Source organism: Sander vitreus, chromosome 6, assembly GCF_031162955.1.
Source record: "Sander vitreus isolate 19-12246 chromosome 6, sanVit1, whole genome shotgun sequence".
NCBI lineage: Eukaryota > Metazoa > Chordata > Actinopteri > Perciformes > Percidae > Sander > Sander vitreus.
In genome coordinates, this window is record NC_135860.1 from 16,541,632 (window position 1) to 16,560,544 (window position 18,913).

General features: G+C 39.6%; 1 protein-coding gene across 2 annotated transcripts in view; it reads left to right on the forward strand.

The window, feature by feature from the left end:
* The first annotated feature begins 4,354 nt into the window (after window positions 1-4,354).
* creb5b (cAMP responsive element binding protein 5b) overlaps window positions 4,355-18,913 on the forward strand; it is a 41,494-nt gene continuing 26,935 nt past the window's right edge. The window contains exons 1-5 of one of the 2 annotated variants that reach the window (XM_078253137.1): window positions 4,355-4,495; window positions 10,063-10,140; window positions 10,527-10,620; window positions 12,225-12,346; window positions 13,676-13,833. In XM_078253137.1, the coding sequence (XP_078109263.1) occupies window positions 4,466-4,495; window positions 10,063-10,140; window positions 10,527-10,620; window positions 12,225-12,346; window positions 13,676-13,833 (482 nt within the window). In that variant the 5' untranslated portion in view covers window positions 4,355-4,465. The remainder of the gene's footprint in view (window positions 4,496-10,062; window positions 10,141-10,526; window positions 10,621-12,224; window positions 12,347-13,675; window positions 13,834-18,913) is intronic. The other variant, XM_078253138.1, reaches the window with a different exon arrangement.

Consider the following 18,913-nt stretch of genomic DNA (forward strand, 5'->3'; position numbering starts at 1 on the left):
TAATATAGTTGGCAGGATTGAGAAGAAAGAGGGACTGTCAGTAGCTAATCAGCACCATTACTACAAACAACCTGCTGAATCCTTCCAACTTTTCAATTTTCCCCCCATGCAGTGTCTTCCCTGAAGGGGTGTATTGCTTTAACAAACTCTAAAGTGTTTTTGTTTATTTGAATCCTATCTAAATCTGGATTTGTGTCCACTTATAGCCGCACTAAAATCATTTAAAATAATGAATTTATTGATATATGTATTGATTTATTAAATGCAATTATCAGTAATTATCTTTTGTGATAATAACGTTAGTGATAGAGTTGTGGCATGCATCACACACTTGAGCAGCTGAAAAACATCTTATGGCCACAATGTGGCAGTGTTGGTCAGTATATTAATTTAGTCATGCTTGTTCTTTGTGTTCAGTGATATATGATATTCTATAACTATCCCAAACGTCTACCAAAAGTGTTGTTGCATACATGATGCTAATACGTACTCAAAGCGAGCAGTATCAAATATATTTTAAATGCAAGTTGCTTCAAGCTTCTGTCTGATGTTATGTCTACATGGATAGTTAGTACCATCAAGAGCACTTGATGCATCACATGCTGCAAGGTCATTTTGTTCATTCAGTTGCTTGGGATAGAGACAAGCTTGAAACGAACACTTGCCATTTAGGTGCTCGCACTTGTAAAAAGTGGTCAGTTTCCAAGAGATTCCGTTCCATGTATATGGAATCAACTTAACATTTCAGTAGTAAAGAAGTAAGTAAAGAACTACAGCTTGTGGGTGCTAATTTGACTTAAAGTACTTACTCAGAGCATTAGATATGAAAAATTTTGTATCTCGATTTTTACAAAATCTAGCTTTGTTTTTCCATGTCTGTTTTCAGTTAAGAGATGGAGTTTTACTTTCTCCACTTAATTTCTTTTTTGCATTTTTTGCATTTATTGACTGTGCAGTAACTTTAAGTTTATGCCTGGTGATGGTGTAGTGGGTCATCATTGGGCCCAGTCCATATTCAGATCAGGCACCAAAGTGATGGTAAAACTAGTTTTCCAGTATGCTTGAGAACACATGGTGCATTACTTTGAAAGCATCTCACACAGCCTCTTGTTTAAACGAAGCTAATGGCTTTCGTTTAAGATGCTGACATTGCCTATCCTCAGTTATTCATTGATGGTTGTGCATGATGAGCATAGCTGCAACTAATCACTACTCTTCAACTTGTTACAGACCATAAATGTACATGTACAGTATTTGGGATTTTCTGCTCTAGAGATTTCCTGAATAGGTTGTTTAACCTCAATGTGGAAACATGCAGGGAAAGTCACATATCACAGCTGCTCGTAAGTAACTAGACCCTATTGCCCTCTTTGACCTACCCAACAAGAACTAACCAACAACATAATTTGCTCTCTGTTAGATAGTTGCATGCACTCCCACATACTACAGTAAAGAGGGGTACCTAATTTCTTCTGGCTTCTATAATTTCACAGCCAGCAGAGACATATTTATTAAATTAATCCAAAATATTATCCATACAATGTTGTAATATAAATTACAAGAATGAAATATATAAAGTTATTGTTATATCATCCATTTATATGACATTTTTCAAAACCCAGCCAGAGAACATTTATGAATGGTTTTACAAACAACTTTAATTATCCAGTATGAGCACACAGAAGCCCAATGCAAATGTCAAAAGAGTGATGTACTTACTCACAAATGCTGAGCACAGAGGACATCACCCTACACTGTTGTAAATCTAAAGAGTCATCACACAGGCATCACCATTCACCAGCCACGTAATGTACATGTTACAGGGTTGAGTGTTTGAGTGCGGGAATGTCAATGGGGTTATCTACTGGGAACCTCCCAGCACATATGTTTTGTTGTTTTGTAGTCTCTCAGTTCCACCATAACACTCCACAGTGATGTTTGGCGTCCCATGATCCGAGTCTCTCCTGCACCAGTGGGGTTCCCTACTCTTATGGTTAAAATTAAATTCTCACATCCCTATACTGAATTAATTAATCACTGCACGTTTGTTTTGCCATGTAGCAAAGCAACTTTAATAGATGCAATGACATTGACACCATAGAGCAGAGCATGACGAATCACTAAAGATTCTCATTTTTAAAAGTAACATGTAACTTTGCAACCCGCCCCAGACTTTGATAAACAATGTCAACAATGTCATGCTTTGGCAGTACTGTAACAAGTCCTGAGGTCATCATTCAATATTTCCTGATCTTTAACCACTAAACAGCTAAACATCCATCAGCAGTACAGAAACTAAATTATATCAACAATCACAGGCTACAAGTCTGGCTGAGAAGAACTGAAATGGAACTTGGGCTGCATCCATTGGTAAAACAAGCTTGGTAATTAGCCACTGTGAGTCTATGAACAAAAACGTGATGAGAATGTCTCTGTCACTGTTTTTCAAATCCTAAATAAAATGGGCAAAACGTTAAACTTAGTAAAGCTATTTTGTTAGAAGTGCAGATAGTAAACAACTGAATGTACAATCTGCCATCTGACTTGGGTTGCCAAAGTGTTGAAATGTGGACGACAATGGCATGCAGTTACACTGAGAGCCCAACATTTCCATCCCTGCAGGCACAATTGTCTCTGCTTAAGGTGTGGAGAGCAGGAAACAGTGTTTTACAGTAACATTCCATCAACGTCTGCTTTCCGTCTTTGATTGTTGGACAAAGTAAAATATTTGTTTTTTTTAATATTTTGTTTACAAATTGAAAACCTGTATGACACTTACTGTTATTGTTATTTAACCTACTTCGCCTTTTGCACCTGCTGCAACAAAGCATCCTCACTGGCGCAAATCTTCCCAAGGTGATCTTACTCAAAAGCATTGCACAAAGGCACAATAATAAAAGGTTTAGTATAATATAGATCAAATCTGCTTTAGTGCGGGTCACTGACCCAAACTGTATCGGCTCTTTCCAACCTTAATAGTCTGCTCCTCTGGGAGCATAATGTTTGGATTGGTTGGGAAATATATTGGCAATAAAGAGACAAAAGGATGTCATAAACGTTGATTAAAGCTCTGGTTAAAAGACAGAGGCGGAGAAGCTCTGAGTTATGAGGGCTTTTCAGACTGCGTTATTGTTTCAGTGACAGAGCTCTTAGTCTAGTGGAGTGGTCGCAGGCGAGTGGTAAACATTTCTCAATGTGTGAGGAGTCATTAATCCCTGAAGCTGAGGATGGCTTCACTACCGGTGTCTGTGGCCCAAGAAATCACAGCCAGTTGGCACCAGTAGGTCACACAGAGCTCCAAAATGAATGCTTTGTACTCCAAAGCTGTTTAAATCTCTTCTGATGTGCTATAGCTAAGGCACACATTTCAGGAAAGTCAGTGTGGAACAACTATGTGTTTTGCACATTCAATTAATTTGTGAAGCTTGATGATGCATGTAAGGTCTGCCAGGTTTTGGCCCTTTTTTGAGAGATAAGTTTTGTTAAATTGGATTGCCAACTCCCCAGGACCCCAGAATTTAAATGACCTGAAAATCACCAGGTTTACTGGTTTGTGCTTATTCAATTGAAATGATTCACTACATGATAGCTGGTAATAGTGGCGGGTTAGCAGGTTAATCCAGTCATTACTGTTTTTGTTATTGCATAATAGACAGCCCCCTGGATACACAGGTGGCTAGTCATCATATCTTAATATTGCATATACTCCTTTAGGACATGAACACCTTGGAGTGTAACTGAGTTTAATGGAACCTCACTCAAATGTTGTATACTTTTTTTCTCTGTATCTAAATCTGATAAGCCTGTTTCACAGAAGACATTTGTACATTTCACAGTAGGAAAAACCCAAGTGTAAACTATTAAATTAGCGATGGCCTAGTTCCGTTTAGCAGCTTCAGTTTCATTTTCAGGGTCAGCGTGGTTTCTATTTATCATTATCAAAGGGTATAAGTGCATTTTTTATTATATATTATATCATTAGGATGACTCAAATGAAAATGATTCCAGTATGCCACTTGAAGTTGTTTTTTACAATAGGTGAAGTCCTAAAAATTGTCTTTTAAGTAATGAAGTGTGATTGAATCTTCTCATTTTAGTTCAGTGATTTCACTCCGCTCATGAGACAGTTCAGAGTTATCAGTTGAGGACGCAATGCAGCGCGCTTATTTGCATGCCAAATGGGTCAGTACTGGAGATCCAGCTCTGGACCACACCCACTCAGGTCCAGCAGTGTCCACCCATGCCTCTGGTTGTGCATTTGCAAACTCCGCCCCGCTCGCGCCGCCTCCAAGCGGACCGCAATGATTTAGAAGTTCAGGAATCCCACGTGACGTCACCCGGGGGTGACGTTATGCTTCTCTAAATAGATCGTATTGTAATCTTTTCTCAGTCCAACGTGGTTTCTTTTCAGAGACTGCTTCAAATTTTCTACACTTGTTTGGTAAGTTGAAAACCTCACACCACCATGCAGAGGACCGTGCACGCGCCCCTGCAGGTTTGTTGTTTGTTTAAAGCGATTCTTGTTACTTTTTCTCCTCCTTTTTTTCATGCAACAGCTTGTTTTGTTGTTCGCTTCAGCACTCGAGATGTTATTTTCTTCTTGTTGTTGCTCTAAATTCACGTGTGCAAGTTTTAGAGAAAGGGGACCATATTAGTTTGATAAGAGCAGCCTACATGCATTGTCATCTCATTTCGGTGTCCGTGCGTTGGCCTATCTGTTGACTGTTGTCGAAGTTGAACGCGGAGTCAAGTGCCGCTGCTGCTGCTGCTGCTGCTCGGTCTGTCAGATAGCTGCGGGGACAAGTCTGCAGGAATTCATCTGAAAACTACACAGTGGCTCATTGCAAAGGATGATTTCCATTGCACTTAACACCAATTTGGCACGTCTTCCAGTTGTTTCTATTTGCTCCATAGCTCAAAGCTGGATCCCTGCACCATTGCCATTCCTGTCCCATCTCGGGATACGCAGAGCCGACGCTGGTCCCGGACTGTCTGCGTGCTGCGGTTCACCAGTGACCGTCAGGGAAATGATAGCCCGGTGGTTTTGCTGTCATGTCAGTTAAAAAGAAAAGAGTGATGCTCTTGTTCCCGTGAAATTGACGTTCTTTTTTCTCTTGAACAGCAATGTGACCACCAACATTACGTCATTCTGCAGGCCAGTCGATATTTGATTAACCGCTGAGATGTTGAGGGCTACTTTCAGGAAGGTTGTGCTGACGAGGCGCACTTTAATTGTGGCTATACAGCTTGGAAAGAAAGAAAGAAAGATGTTTTAATCATTTGATTACTCATTGTCATTTTGTTTATGTGACAACACTATTAATAACCACTTGTTTCTCATGCACGCTGTTTTAGATTAATGTGGAGGCTTCCGGTTTTATTGTGTCCCTTTTAATTTGCTGTGTTAATAGCACCTGATAATAAGGCATTCAATTATGATGATGAAGTTAGGAATTCTGATCATTTAATACAGACTGAGATGGACTTTTCTTTATCTTGTAATGGTTTTGAGAACAGGCACCTATTGTCGGTTACTTCAATAGAATAAGCTACCTTTTATGAAAGCAACAGTTTGAGAAAAAGTTTGGAAGATGAATACACTCTTTCACATTTTCCACTTCTTTGTTGTAAGAAGCCATGGCAGAACATCTTTTATCTTGAGATTGAGAAGTTAATTGTGACTTGATAATAATAATAATAATAATAATAATAATAATAATAATATTAATAATATTAATAATATGAATAATGCATGATAAATCAGCTTTTTATTTGTATAAAATTCAAAAAGTGAATAGCCAACTAAGGAAAATACATATGTAATATATAATTTATTAATAATAACATAAATAATTACAAAAACAGAAAAGACTAAAGTCACTGCCTCTACATTTAACTTACTGGACAACTTGAGTTATTTAGTAACCTTGATGCAGATCTAATTCTTTACATATTTTACACAATGTTCAGCTTGATTGCCAGCGGCTCATTGCAGTAATGAAATGTGACCTTTATTTGTTTATGGTTGTTGCATGTGCTCAAGGTGAAACATTCCTCTGGTAATGATTGTGCGTTTGTAGGAAGGGGTCGAATAACAGAAATCATAACACCAATCAACAGTTTGGCCCCAAAGTCTCCTTTCACCTTAACAAAACACTTGTGCACATATTTTTATTATTTTGCCTTGTACATTGTTGATGCTAATATATTCTGGGACTTTAAGAACAAAGTATAAAACCTTTTGTAAGTAAGGATAATGTGAGTGGTATTAGTGCCATGGTAGCCCGCTCAGGGGGCTTCTTTGTGTTTATTATGAGTTTACATGTTGTGGAAGAGACAAGTAATTGATAGGTCTTGAGGTTTACATCACAGTAGTCTTTTTTGTCACGCATTCATGTCAATGAACTTCAAGTTCAGGGCAGACATTGTCTAAGAAGGCCATGTTCCCTGACTTAGGGGTCGCCGTGATCCTACCTTGAACTTGTCCTGTCAAAGGCCCAGGCTACAGGGAGCTGGGGATTTGAATTGCTGTGCATGTTTGTGCTTGCTTTAACCCCATTTGCCTTTGCACCCTAACCCATCCTTTCCTCACCATATTGTTTAAATTCTAATATGCGGTCTACCTGGAGAATTCCTCCCCAGCTCCTCTTGAAATCGAACTCCGGACCCTAATCCTTCCCTTCGCACACATCAGGATATAGTTAATGTAAAGTGTAACCAAATTTCCTCTGCTAAACTAAAACATCTATATCAAATGAGAGCCAAGTGCCTCTTGCATGGAAAGGGGCGTTCAGTACTGATACTTTTAAGTGTGAAAGCTATTGGATAATTCACAGAGGCATTCACAGAATTAATAGTTAAAAGTTGTATGTGTCATATGGTTCAAATTTCCTGGTAAATGTGATGAAATGACAAATCCCATTTTAGAAACAGGAAGGTAAAAGTAAAATTTTTGCGTCTGTTTTTTTAGTCATGGATACACTTATTATTATTGCTCTCTGGTGATGTCAGTTTTGTGATCTGTAGTAGAGTTAGAAAATAATTGACTCATAGTCGTACAGGTGTTCAGGAAGAAAGCCTGAAAACAATGGTGGCAATGAGAATTGTACGAACAGCTTAAAACATTCCATATAACTTTATTTGAGATAAAAATGTGGCCTAAAATGTTGAGAATAATCAGCGACATATCCACAGGCTTTTTGAAGCAGTGCTTCCTTAGTAATACTTGCCATTATCCTGGGTATGGGTTCAGGGTTACGATCGGCAGTGTTAGTCATGTTTGTTGTGTCAAAGGAAACCAGGTGAGTTTTTAGGGGCCCTGTAGTAGAGACGGAGTGAACTGGTGATAGAAAGCGAGACCAGGGCTCATTGCTCTCTGACAGAGAGACCCTGTCCAGACCCTGTTCTGCAGGCTCGGTCATGAAGTACAGCTTGTTAGGAAAACAGCACTGCTTAGCATAACACAATATTTGAGTGTTTTGACGGTGCTTGAGGAAATAGTCTGTACCCATGAAAAAGACACACATGTACATGGTGTATGAAGGTATTCATGCTTAACACGTGACATGTGGCAGTGAATTACGGGTTCGTTTTCGTGAATTGACGACGGTGGCAGGTACTAGTAGAATAATAAACTTTGTGCTGTATGTGAGCAATAAATAGCAACTGTTGGGTGCAATATCACTGCTGTAAATAATTTAAATGTTCCAGTCATTATCAAGAGCGTACATGATAAACAAACACCTAATGCTGATGATTAAATTATTAGCTTCTTAACAGACCCCTTAGAAATGTATGTTTTGATGGGATTGGATGAGGGAGACAAAAGAAAACTTGCATTGTTAACTGTAACTTCTTTATCTGCAGATTTCATTATTTAGCTTTACTTTTGTGGTGTCAGAATAGAGATGCACCTACCAGCTTTCCTAATTCATCCAGGCACCATTCAAATAGTTTATAAAGGTCTAATTTACTTATTGGTGTGCAAAGTGAGTCTCATTAACTGCAGGCATCCTGGACGTTTACATGCTCTCAGTGCGACTTTGGTTCAAACCTCACAACTAGGACCTTCCTGTATGGATTTTAAATGCCCGTTCCCTGTTTGCATGTCCCATACCAAAATACCTGCATGTTTAGTGTTAAGAATCTTCCTGATATTGATCAAGGCACTGGCTCGAAGCTAAAGATGGTCCCTTGCTGCTGTGCTGTGGCTGGGGATTCATAAAGACTACCTTAATACTTATCATCATACTCCCTTATCATCTGTTAAAACATCTGTCAGAAAGTGCTGGGAATCTGTAGTGTTGGCATGTGGTGAGTGCTCAGAGGTTGTTTGTTTGTGTTTGTCAATGATGAGGATAATTAAAATGGCATCCGGACAAAGACCTTGAATTCAGAAATACGTAATGATGACACAGTAGCCAGCAGTCAATAAATGTGATGTTAGAGGCAAGGGTTTAAGTCCAAAGAATACTCAAATAATACTTTTGTACCTTCATTTCCTGAGTATAATAATAATTAAAAAAAAATCTAATTTAAATGTATGAGCTAAACGTTCTTAATCGTTCTACTTTTTCTGCAAAATTGCTTTGAATATTGTTGACAGGGACACTTGGGGAGATGTAATCTGTTGCAAAAGTTAATGGTTTAAATATTTAAATATGTGTGAGGCATCACATGCATTAAATGCAATGATTGATTAAAGTGCACATCAAAGCCTTTCAATGGCATGTCACTGCTCTTGTTGTGCTCATGGTTTGATCTTGAGAAGCTGTTAAAATGCACCTGTTATTTCTGTTGTTTTTTTCTCTGACATCCAGTCATAAATATAGTCATGCTGTTTTATATATATATTTTTAAAGCTGAATGCAGCATCCATCCTTGTGTGCATGATTTAGTTTCTGTGGGTAAACAGAGAGACAGGATATTTACAGAATTTGTTGGTCTTTCCTTTTTATGTGACTGGTTTCATTTTATAATTTTTGAACAGAGCGCAGGTATGAGGCACTCCTCTTTTCTTTTGCCCTCTTTTTCACTCTAAATTATTAAAGCATCTAAAACAATAACTGAAGCCATTGTATATTTGACATGATGCATGGCTGTAGTGTGCAGAACAATTACTTACAAAGCACAGATCTGGCACTAGTTGCAGGTAAACAAATGTTTTTAAAGCTGTTTTTTGGAGCAATTAACTGCATCTTGTGTCTCCCTCATGCAATGCTGCTCTGCCGACACTTCCTTCTCTCATTCTCACTCTGACATGTACAGTATACCGACTAAATAACTTAATGAAATCATTAAATGATTGCTGACTGTAAAAATCGAATGTCAACTTTCAAAAAAAGTATTCAATGAGTTTTAAGTGCCATTTAAAGTTCAATTTATCTCACTGCATAAGTACATTAATAACAAGGGATTTTTCACATTACTACTGGGGAGTAATTGTAGTTGCCAGACCAGATGTGTTAAACCAGATTCTGTCACTTTGTGGTGAGAATAAATATTTGAAGACCACAGTTAGTGTTTCATTTCAAATTTCAAACATGGTTTATCGTGTCATTGTTTCCATTCAAATATAAGCTGAAACCCATCACAACTGTGCCTAGATGTGTATATGTACCTCTGTACAAGCGGGTGGCCCAACAGAAATTAATGACGGTAGCTTTTATAGAGTGCTATAGAAATACGTTATTTTCTTGTTGTTGTTTTTATTCATGACAAGCTTTAGAGTAGGTAGTAGTAGTAGAACAGGTAGTAGTCTGTTTGATTACGTGTAATAAAAGCATAGTAATGAAATGAAGTATGTTGGACTATTTAAATGCTTTTCCATTGTTTCCAGTCCTTTTATAACCCACAACCTTAGCCTTTATTTCAATTTAGTGGAAACTAGATTACTGTAATGTGAAAAAACTGTTTATTACTGAAAATAACCACACAGCTGTTTCAGGCGCAATGGCAATTCCAGTGTAGCGTGACACAATGAGTATATTTTTGATCTTGGATGCAGGTGACTCAAGTCATTCACTTCCTCTCCCCGCTTTCTCCTTTTGTCAATTTTTGTAGTTTTATGAGAAGGTGGCCAGAGTGATGAACTCGGACCAGGAAAGGCCGTACGTGTGCAACGCTCCTGGCTGTTCTCAGGTGAGTGTGTATGTGTGTGTGTGTGTGTGTGTGTGTGTGTGTGTGTGTGTGTGTGTGTCTACCTCTAATATTAAGCATGTACATTGAGGAGGTCTGAGGAGTGGGTTACTGCCGCAGCATAAGGGAGAAACAGAATAGCATAGATCTGAGTGTAACACAAACTGTAAATAATGCTGCAGGTATAAAAAGCCCTATAGAAAAAAATGCTCTTTGAAGTCAACACCAGGGCTGATGCTCTTTTAGGATGCACTCTTTAAATGGAGAATAACAGTGAATGTTATTTTGGTTTAAAGCGTCAGTGTACTGGTTTGTTTGTTTTATAATCTGTGAACAGAAAACCTTTTTTGTCTTTGTACTTACAATCCTACTTTTTTAAAACTCAACAGCGATTCCCCACGGAGGACCATCTGATGATACATAGACACAAACATGAGATGACCCTTAAGTTCCCCTCCATAAAGAACGACAACATGTTATCAGGTGAGTTAGGGCTACATCAATACACACTCAGCCGGGTTCACTGGGAACTTGTAGTCCATTTGCAGGTGTGTGCCTCAGTGACTCATGCTCAGATACACTTGTCTATCATCAGAAAACTTCATGGTGTGTCTATACCAGTTGTTTACAGTAATGTATATCATATGACACACGATACCTTGCAATTCAGCTTTGTTACTACTTAATGCACACTTTAGGAGGTGCTGACATCGGACTGGAGAAATCAGCATGTTAAGCTAAAGTGTGATTTGTATTTTCCCATAGAAGGAGTGGGTGATGGTTTACAATGGTTTTATGGATGTTGGGGTGTATACACCTCAGGTGACATGCTGATAGGCACATTAATCTACTGTTCAAAGAAACATCAAATCATAGATTGAGTCAACCCAAGGCCGATCCATAAGTATAGATCTCCATTCCTAGAAATGGCCAGGCCACCCTAGATGACAGCACAAGCCACACCGCTAAGATTGTGTCTTCTTTATTATTTACGCTCAGTGGACAGCAGGATCGGATTTTCTAGGCCGGGTGTTCTTATTGCCTGTTGTCTGAGTTACAGCTTTGACCATTTCTCTTATTGAGACCTTGAATGCAGGATAAAATAGTCAGAGCTTGTACTGTGTAATATAGCTCAGCCACACATGGTAACATGCTTCAAGCTGGTCACTAAAATGGTCTTCGCTTTAAACTTTAGTTCTATTATTGTTGACCTCCATTGACTCATAGTTGTTGTCCTCAACTAAAAATTGACGTTACTCCCTTTTTTTATTAATAGAGCTTGTGTTGTTCGAAATGGAAAAAGTGATATTTGTAGTTAAACTGTATTTTGGGTAAACAGGTCATGATGAAAGTTTGAGTCAGTCCCCAGTCTAGCCAGAATGGATAAACAGACCATGAAGTATGCTTTTAGCCTTTGAAACAAGCCTGATCCTAAAATCACCTTCAACTGTCTGAAACCTGATCTCTATGCACCCCCCACAACGTCAAGTTCAACACTGCAGCTTGACTTGAGACCCCCACTCAGTAGGTGAGAGCTGTACTTCATCAGCTGAAATGTGGCTGTCAAGCGTAGTATCTCTCTCTCACTAACAGAATGGAGGTTTTGTCTTTTTAAAATCATTGGAAATACGTAACAGCAATGTACATTCTTTTATGCAGATCTGTATCAGCTTCTGTAAAGAGTTTGTAGTCGAACTGTGGTCCACATAAATAAATAATGAAAATAAACAGCATTTTAACATCATGCTGAATAAATTAGGCTAGAAAATACAGGGGAACGGCTTTTTCAAATTGAAGGTTAAAAAGTAACAATTATACAAAAAAGTATACAATGAAACAAAATCTGGTGATATCAATACAAATATATTTTCATTTAATTTGTCAAACATATACTGTGTCGTGTGTGTGTGTGTGTGTGTGTGTGTGTGTGTGTGTGTGTGTGTGTGTGTGTGTGTGTGTGTGTGTGTGTGTGTGTGTGTGTGTGCGCGCGCGTGTGTGCATGCATGCGTGCGTGTGTGATGTACTGTTTGTTGTTGTTTTAACAGATTTCAAAGCTAAAACTTGAAAAACCTTTCCTTGATTTCCAGACCAGACGCCCACACCAACACGCTTCTTGAAGAACTGTGAGGAGGTGGGATTGTTCAGTGAACTGGACTGCTCCATTGAGCAGGAGTTTTGCAAGGCCCAGGAAGAAGAGGACAGTAAACAGGTACTGCAGAGTAGAGAACAAAACCTCAGGCTGAAAAAAACCTAGGGGGAACCCACAGCCACCCACAGGGGTGAGGTCAGATGGTTATGAACTGTTATCTGGTGCTATCATCAGTCATGTCAGTCCTTAACAGCAGCCAGCACACTATGAGCTCTTTTAATAGATTCAAAACACTCAGACCTCATGTAACCACACTCTGCTCGATTGCTAAAAACCACCAAGTATGTATACACCTCTATTTCTACCATATTTTCTCTTCAAGTATAGTCATGTGTTGCACATCCAGCCCTTGCCATGCCCCAGACACCACACTCCCCCTTCAGTCTTGTTGACAGTGACCTACAGGGCTGGCAGGTGGAGATTTGTCACCCACCAGATATGAGGAGAAAAGAGATCAGGTTCTCCACCTGTAACTTCAAACAGCTCTCCAGATATCTCTTAGGGAGGGAGTCCTATTTCTTCCCAGACTTACAGACAGACCCATGAGACAACTTGTGTGACATCAATAAAAGACCTGGCCAGACATTCTCACAAGACGTGGTCATTTATGCATTATAGATCTTCCCTAAGGCACCTTCACCTGAAACATGGGTACTAGTCAAATCACCACAAGACAGACTGCTTATCCAATGTCTGGAGAGATGTGCAGTGCACGCTGTAGCTAAGCTGTCGTCTGGGTGGTTTGGCTCTGGAGCTCGTCTGTGCTCAGGTCAACCTCGTCTAGCCTCCCCAGCCTGTGTGGTTTATGATGGGAGGCTCTGCTAAGTCAGCAGGAGGCAAGTCAAAGCAAAACTCTCTGGGACTGCATATACTGTAGCACAATAAGCAGAAGGAGTAAAAGCTTGAAACTTCGAGAAAACAGCAATTGGCCAATATGAATATAAAATAGTCACAATAATTTACACACACACTCTAATTTGTGTAGAGGAATGACTGATGTGGTTGATACACATTTCCCTTTCCTCAACTGTGACATATATTTTAAGGTCAATACCTGTTGTCAGGTAAACTTTTTCTAAAACTTTGTGACTGCCTGTATTCTCCTTTTTATATTTGATCATTGCCAGCGGGTAAGTATAAGAGGCGAAACAAACAAACTGTCTTGCTGGGCAAATAACAATAAGAAAACCTGGTCCTCATTAGACTCAATGTATCCTCAACTCAGAAAAAGCCTGTGGATGAGTTTACACAGTTCCTCATTACCCATTCAAACAGTTGTAATGCTTGAGTTGTGCTGAAAATACAACTTGCTGGGAAGAATGTGACACTCTTGACAGATTCCTAACCATGTATACTCTACTTTCTTTTCTCTCCCCTTCCTCGCTGCAGAGCATCTCATTGCACGGCCAGACAGGCCAAGGCCAGCACCAGCAGTCCCACTCACGGATGGGCAACCATGATACCAGCATAGTGATCCAGCAGGCCCTGCCATCTCCTCAGTCCAGCTCCGTCATCACTCAGGCTCCATCGACCAACAGACAGATAGGGTGAGTGGGCCAAGCGGTTGAAGAAAACAGCAGAACAAGAAAGTTGCCAAAAAAAAGGCTTTATTAGACTTTTTGTGATTTTATCTTTGCATCTCTTTCAATTAAGTGTTTATTTTTTGTGGTCGAGTAGTAGAGGCAGTGTTAAGAACTGCTATGAGACTGAAAATTATCTGAGGAGTACTGTGTTCGCAGTGTATCCTCTCACTTCAAGTGCGCCCCCGTTATAGCGACAGCCTTAGGCTCGGCCTGGTCCTTTTGTGTCTGTGCCGATTGTCATCCCTCCGTAGTCTCTGAGGGAATGTCAGTGTTTTGTTACATTTGGAGCAGTGTGTGTGGGGCTGGCGATTCATGTTTTGCTGTTCATTCAGTATTGTCCCACAGCAGAGCATGCCAAACATGGTCCCATAAGACAAGATGAGGTCATTGTTGAAGCCTTAGCTGTGACTGCTTTTACAGCGGTTTAGCATTTCATGCTCTAAATTAGTTCTTTTCACTGTATGGGAATGTCAGCCACAACCTTAGAGCTCCATTTCTCTGATACCTTCGCTCTGCCATGCTACAGGTGTATAATAACCAGCCAGATATATACAATATATTAACTGCAATCTGTGTGGTGTGCTGCTTCATTATTTACCTGCAGTGTTTATTGGTCAATAAATAGTTTATAGAGTTTAAAGCATTTTTAATCACAGTCATAATCAGACCTTAATGATCCATACCTGCAGACTGTGTCTAGCCAGGCTATGTGATTTTATAAACTTGACCAGCCATCATGGGTCTTTGAGGGAAATGTATTTCCCTTTATATATCAGGAACAAAATCATTACCACACATGAACATAAATACACTTGTTTTCCTTATGGAGACATTCCACTAACCTCATTTATTCCTTATCCCTTAACCCTAACAACCTTCAAACTTGTGCCAGGGCTTTGTTACTGTAAACCAGACCTGTGGCAAGCAAGTTAGACATTGAGATGGCTCAGTGATAGGCCTGTGCTGTGTTGAGGTTGTCCTGTGTAGATTTACAGCTTGAGGAGCTAGTGAATATTGGATGGGAGGCCCATCTCTAAGCCTGACTGACACTCCGTCAGGCTCTTTGTCGAGGACCTGGATGGAATTTCAGCCCCTTGGAGGAGCAGCAATCACTGCCAGAAACAGAGACTTTGCTAGGCCTGCTTCACCTGAGTTTACCTGTCAATAAAAACTCATCAGAGCCGGTATGCCATGTGGCGGTGGTTTTTAGCCACAGAACAGCATGTAAGTCTCAGCTACATTTATCTGTAGCACATTATTTGAGGCATTCCCCGTGCTAAAACTGCAGAGGCGTCACCTGTTTACTAGGACAGTGGAATCCTAACAAGTGATGAGTAGATTCACACGAGACAAATGTGGAAATGTTCACATCAGCAGGAAAATGGGTTGAGGAAACCCCTCCACTGAGAAGCAGTGCTTCCACAGGAAGCTATTAGGTCCAACCAAAGACTCTGTGCACAGGGTCTCTCCACAGGAACTTCCCACACACTGAACAAGCCGGACACTTCACAGGCTAGCTGTGATCTGTCCAGATTGAGAGCCTACTGAAGGTCAGATCAGGGTTTCCCTATGATACCTCCGTTGCCCTGTTAATCCACTTTGACTGTAGTCTGTAATATGTTTTTTATTTCCCATGTATTTGTGAGGAAAAGACAATAAAAAAACTGCATAAATTATTTGCTGTGCAAAGGTTTATGCTTAGTTTTTATCATAATAATCTGAGAGACAATGAGAAAAAAGTAATCTCCATCAATTAATCTGCCTTGTTTGTGTATGTGATCATTGCAGGCCTATTAAGCTTTTAATCCTCACACTTTATGGAGCTCTGTGGTGAATATATATCTCTGAATGAGAAGAAATCACCAAACAAAATCAGTTTAATCTCGCCTCCATCTGCTTCCTTCATTCTCAGCTCTGCTGAATGCACAGCGTAAGCATCCAATGAATTAGGCTAACAAGTCATTTTCATTGCTCCACAATGTTTACTAAAGAGCTTTGAGGCTTGGAATCAATTAGGATTGGCTTTCCTCAAGTCCATTTACTTTAGGGTTGAGCTGGGCCTGCAGCTGTGAAACCTGAGGACCTCCCTCTCTCCCTTTTCTTTTCTCTCTCCTTCTGCTCTGAGTCCCTAAACAAGGTCTTTAGGGAGCCGCACTGACACAAACCAGTGTTAAAACCAGGCATAAGAAACAGCCAGCAGATCTTAATGTCACGGCTATCATTATCGTACAAAGCGAAGCGGTGTCCAACAGATTTGAATGCTTTCTGCTTTTCAATTATAAACATCTGGTGCTGAGTTATGTCAGAGTTAAATGCGTTGGACATTACTAGTCAACCATGTGAGATACAACATTCTGTGGAAACCTCAACCTTTTGACTCGTAAGAGGAGATGTGCGGGTATGGGTGTGGGCACAAGGCACTATAAAACAATGACACTATGAACACACTATGAAATTTTTCTATTTTGGCTCAGTAGAGGAACTCAGTCCAATTGTTTCCATTACATAGCACAATCAACAGCTGGGTTAAGTGAGGAGTGGTTACAGTACAGCGGTCTGTACGTGGTCAAATATCTGATCATCAATTTAAAGCTACATTGTGTAAGAATTTCTCCCATCTAGTGGTGAAATTGTATATGACAACCAACTGAATATTACTTTCTAGCCCCTCCCATTCCGACTGCGTTTTAACTCCTACGGTGGCCGTATTACAAGAAGTATGACTTTGTCCGTGAGTGTTCCTTCCAGTGTAATAATAGTTTTACGTTATTTTGGTACAATTTCATTGCTAACATCAGCTATCAGGTTCCCAAACATATGCAAGATAATGTTAGTAAAGTATCAGTGCTATCGTTATTCTGTATATTGTACGAGATTAATAGTGTAAGGCAATGTTTACAGCGTAGGAGAGAAGCAACGGAGGTTTGTGTTTTTAATATATTTCTCTGAGCAGTATAAACAATGTCAATGAAACCGAAATTAGCTCTTAGTATCTCCATCGTTTACACGCAGCTGTTCTAGCTGTAGCTAGTCTGTGTTACAACTGCATTACCTGAGTTGTCTGCCAGGGAAATCACGACACATATGATTACGTTTATGTTACAAGGTAGACAATCCTTTTTCATCATTGACGGGAGGAAAAGTATCCTAGATGTCGTTCTAGCGTTATGCACAACCATGCTATAGCTAGCCAAGCAACTATAAAACTTAGAATTTACACAAATAGGCAGAATTACCTTTTGAGAAGAAAGCAGGCAACTTCAGCGTCTCTTTTAAAGTCCTTGCTCCTTATGAGCTCTTTCCATCTCGGAAAAGCCACTCCAATATTAACTTTGGTATTGTTGCTTTGCCTGTCGCGTTGTCATTTTAATTCTCTTTTTAACTTCCTTTGCGACTCCGTTACATATCCTCGAGAATAAGCGTGATCCTCCATCTTCAACAGGCTTTTAAATCTGCCGGCAGTCGCGAGTAATCTTTTCCCCCTCCCTGGCATTCGTCACAGTGCCACTGAGTTTAAAAGCACTAAAGGCGGAGGTATGTCCCTCTTTGGCTAATGTATTTTAAAGATGGAGGTGCAACATGGCGGCCGCCATTCGAGCGAGTATTCTGAATGATTCTGAATGGCAGATTCTACGCTTACAAGAATACTTTGATTAGTTGGTGGAAGTAATTACACATGAATGTGCACATATTTGTGAAAGAACAAAGGGGGTTTTGCTAAGAATCAACTCAAAAAATTACACAATGGAGCTTTAATGATGATGTGGTATTTAATTACTTATCTCAATTTGTAATACTTTTATTAAATGGGGACACTTTGTTTGATAGCTTAAATGAATAATTATTATGAATGTTGAAGTTGAATTGTGAAAACCATAAAGGTGCTATCCTCAAAACCACTGACTGTTGATGTCACTTGGTTTTGGTTTGTCACCATCATCACATCCATTTCAAAAGTTTGTATTTGTATTTATTTACTTAAAAGTAGTCCACCATACTCAAGACTTATTTTTGCAGTATTCTACATAGAGGGATTATGTCTAAACTTAAATGTGTCTTGTTGGTAATGTCCCACCCTATGCATACAAGGTGTGCAACTTTAAGTTTGGCTGTCACATCACCCTGCAAGGCTCTGAAGGAAGTTTATTTGTGGTTTTATTTCCCATGCTGCTTTAAATGCACAACATTTTTCACACCTCAGAGCCACCAGCCACTTGTGTTCCTTGTTTTTGCCTTCAAGAGAAGTACGAAAATATGTTAGTCTGCTTTCCTACTTAACAGCGGGGTTTCATGCAGAACTCAAGTGTAGGTTGACACACTTGCTGTGAACTTCCTGTGTTTTCACAAATATTTTTTGGTGATATGCTGATTTATTTTTTAGGACCACTGGTTAGAAGATTTTATGGGATACTAATACCTGCCATTCTTTTTGGGTCAAATCATCTTTTTCACAACGCACATTTACATTCCTTTTAGCATAATATAGATAATGATCATCAGATCAATCCAGATATGATTTCTAGTTAATGGCTTGCACTTTCTAAAACAACTAATGGTCACATCTTGGAAACAAATAATATGTGTTAATGCAATCTGTGCATGGTCTGTCACATACAGTATATTTTCATCCTGATGTGATATTCAGTGCTTCTCACACTTATTTACATATACTACTTCTGCTGTTACCATACAACTAATTAATGGTAGTGTAGTGGTGCTGATAGTTTTGATGAAGTTGATTCCAGGATGCATTGCATATCACATTTTTATAGATTGCATAACACTTTTTCCATGCGCGTGATAAAACAACTGTGCTGATTTCACCACCCATTGTGCCAGCGCCAGAACAGAAAGCCTCCACACCTCTGCGGAGAGTTATGGGCTTTCCGTGAACAAAGTTGACCTTGTGAACCTCGCAATTTAAACAAAACTTCCTTTATTATTGTTTATGATTAGATTGCATTCAGAAAGTGGTGATAAGGAGGGAGGTCCGCCCTGAGCGCAGGAGAGCAGGACCTCTACAAAATGCCTGAGGTGCCCTCAT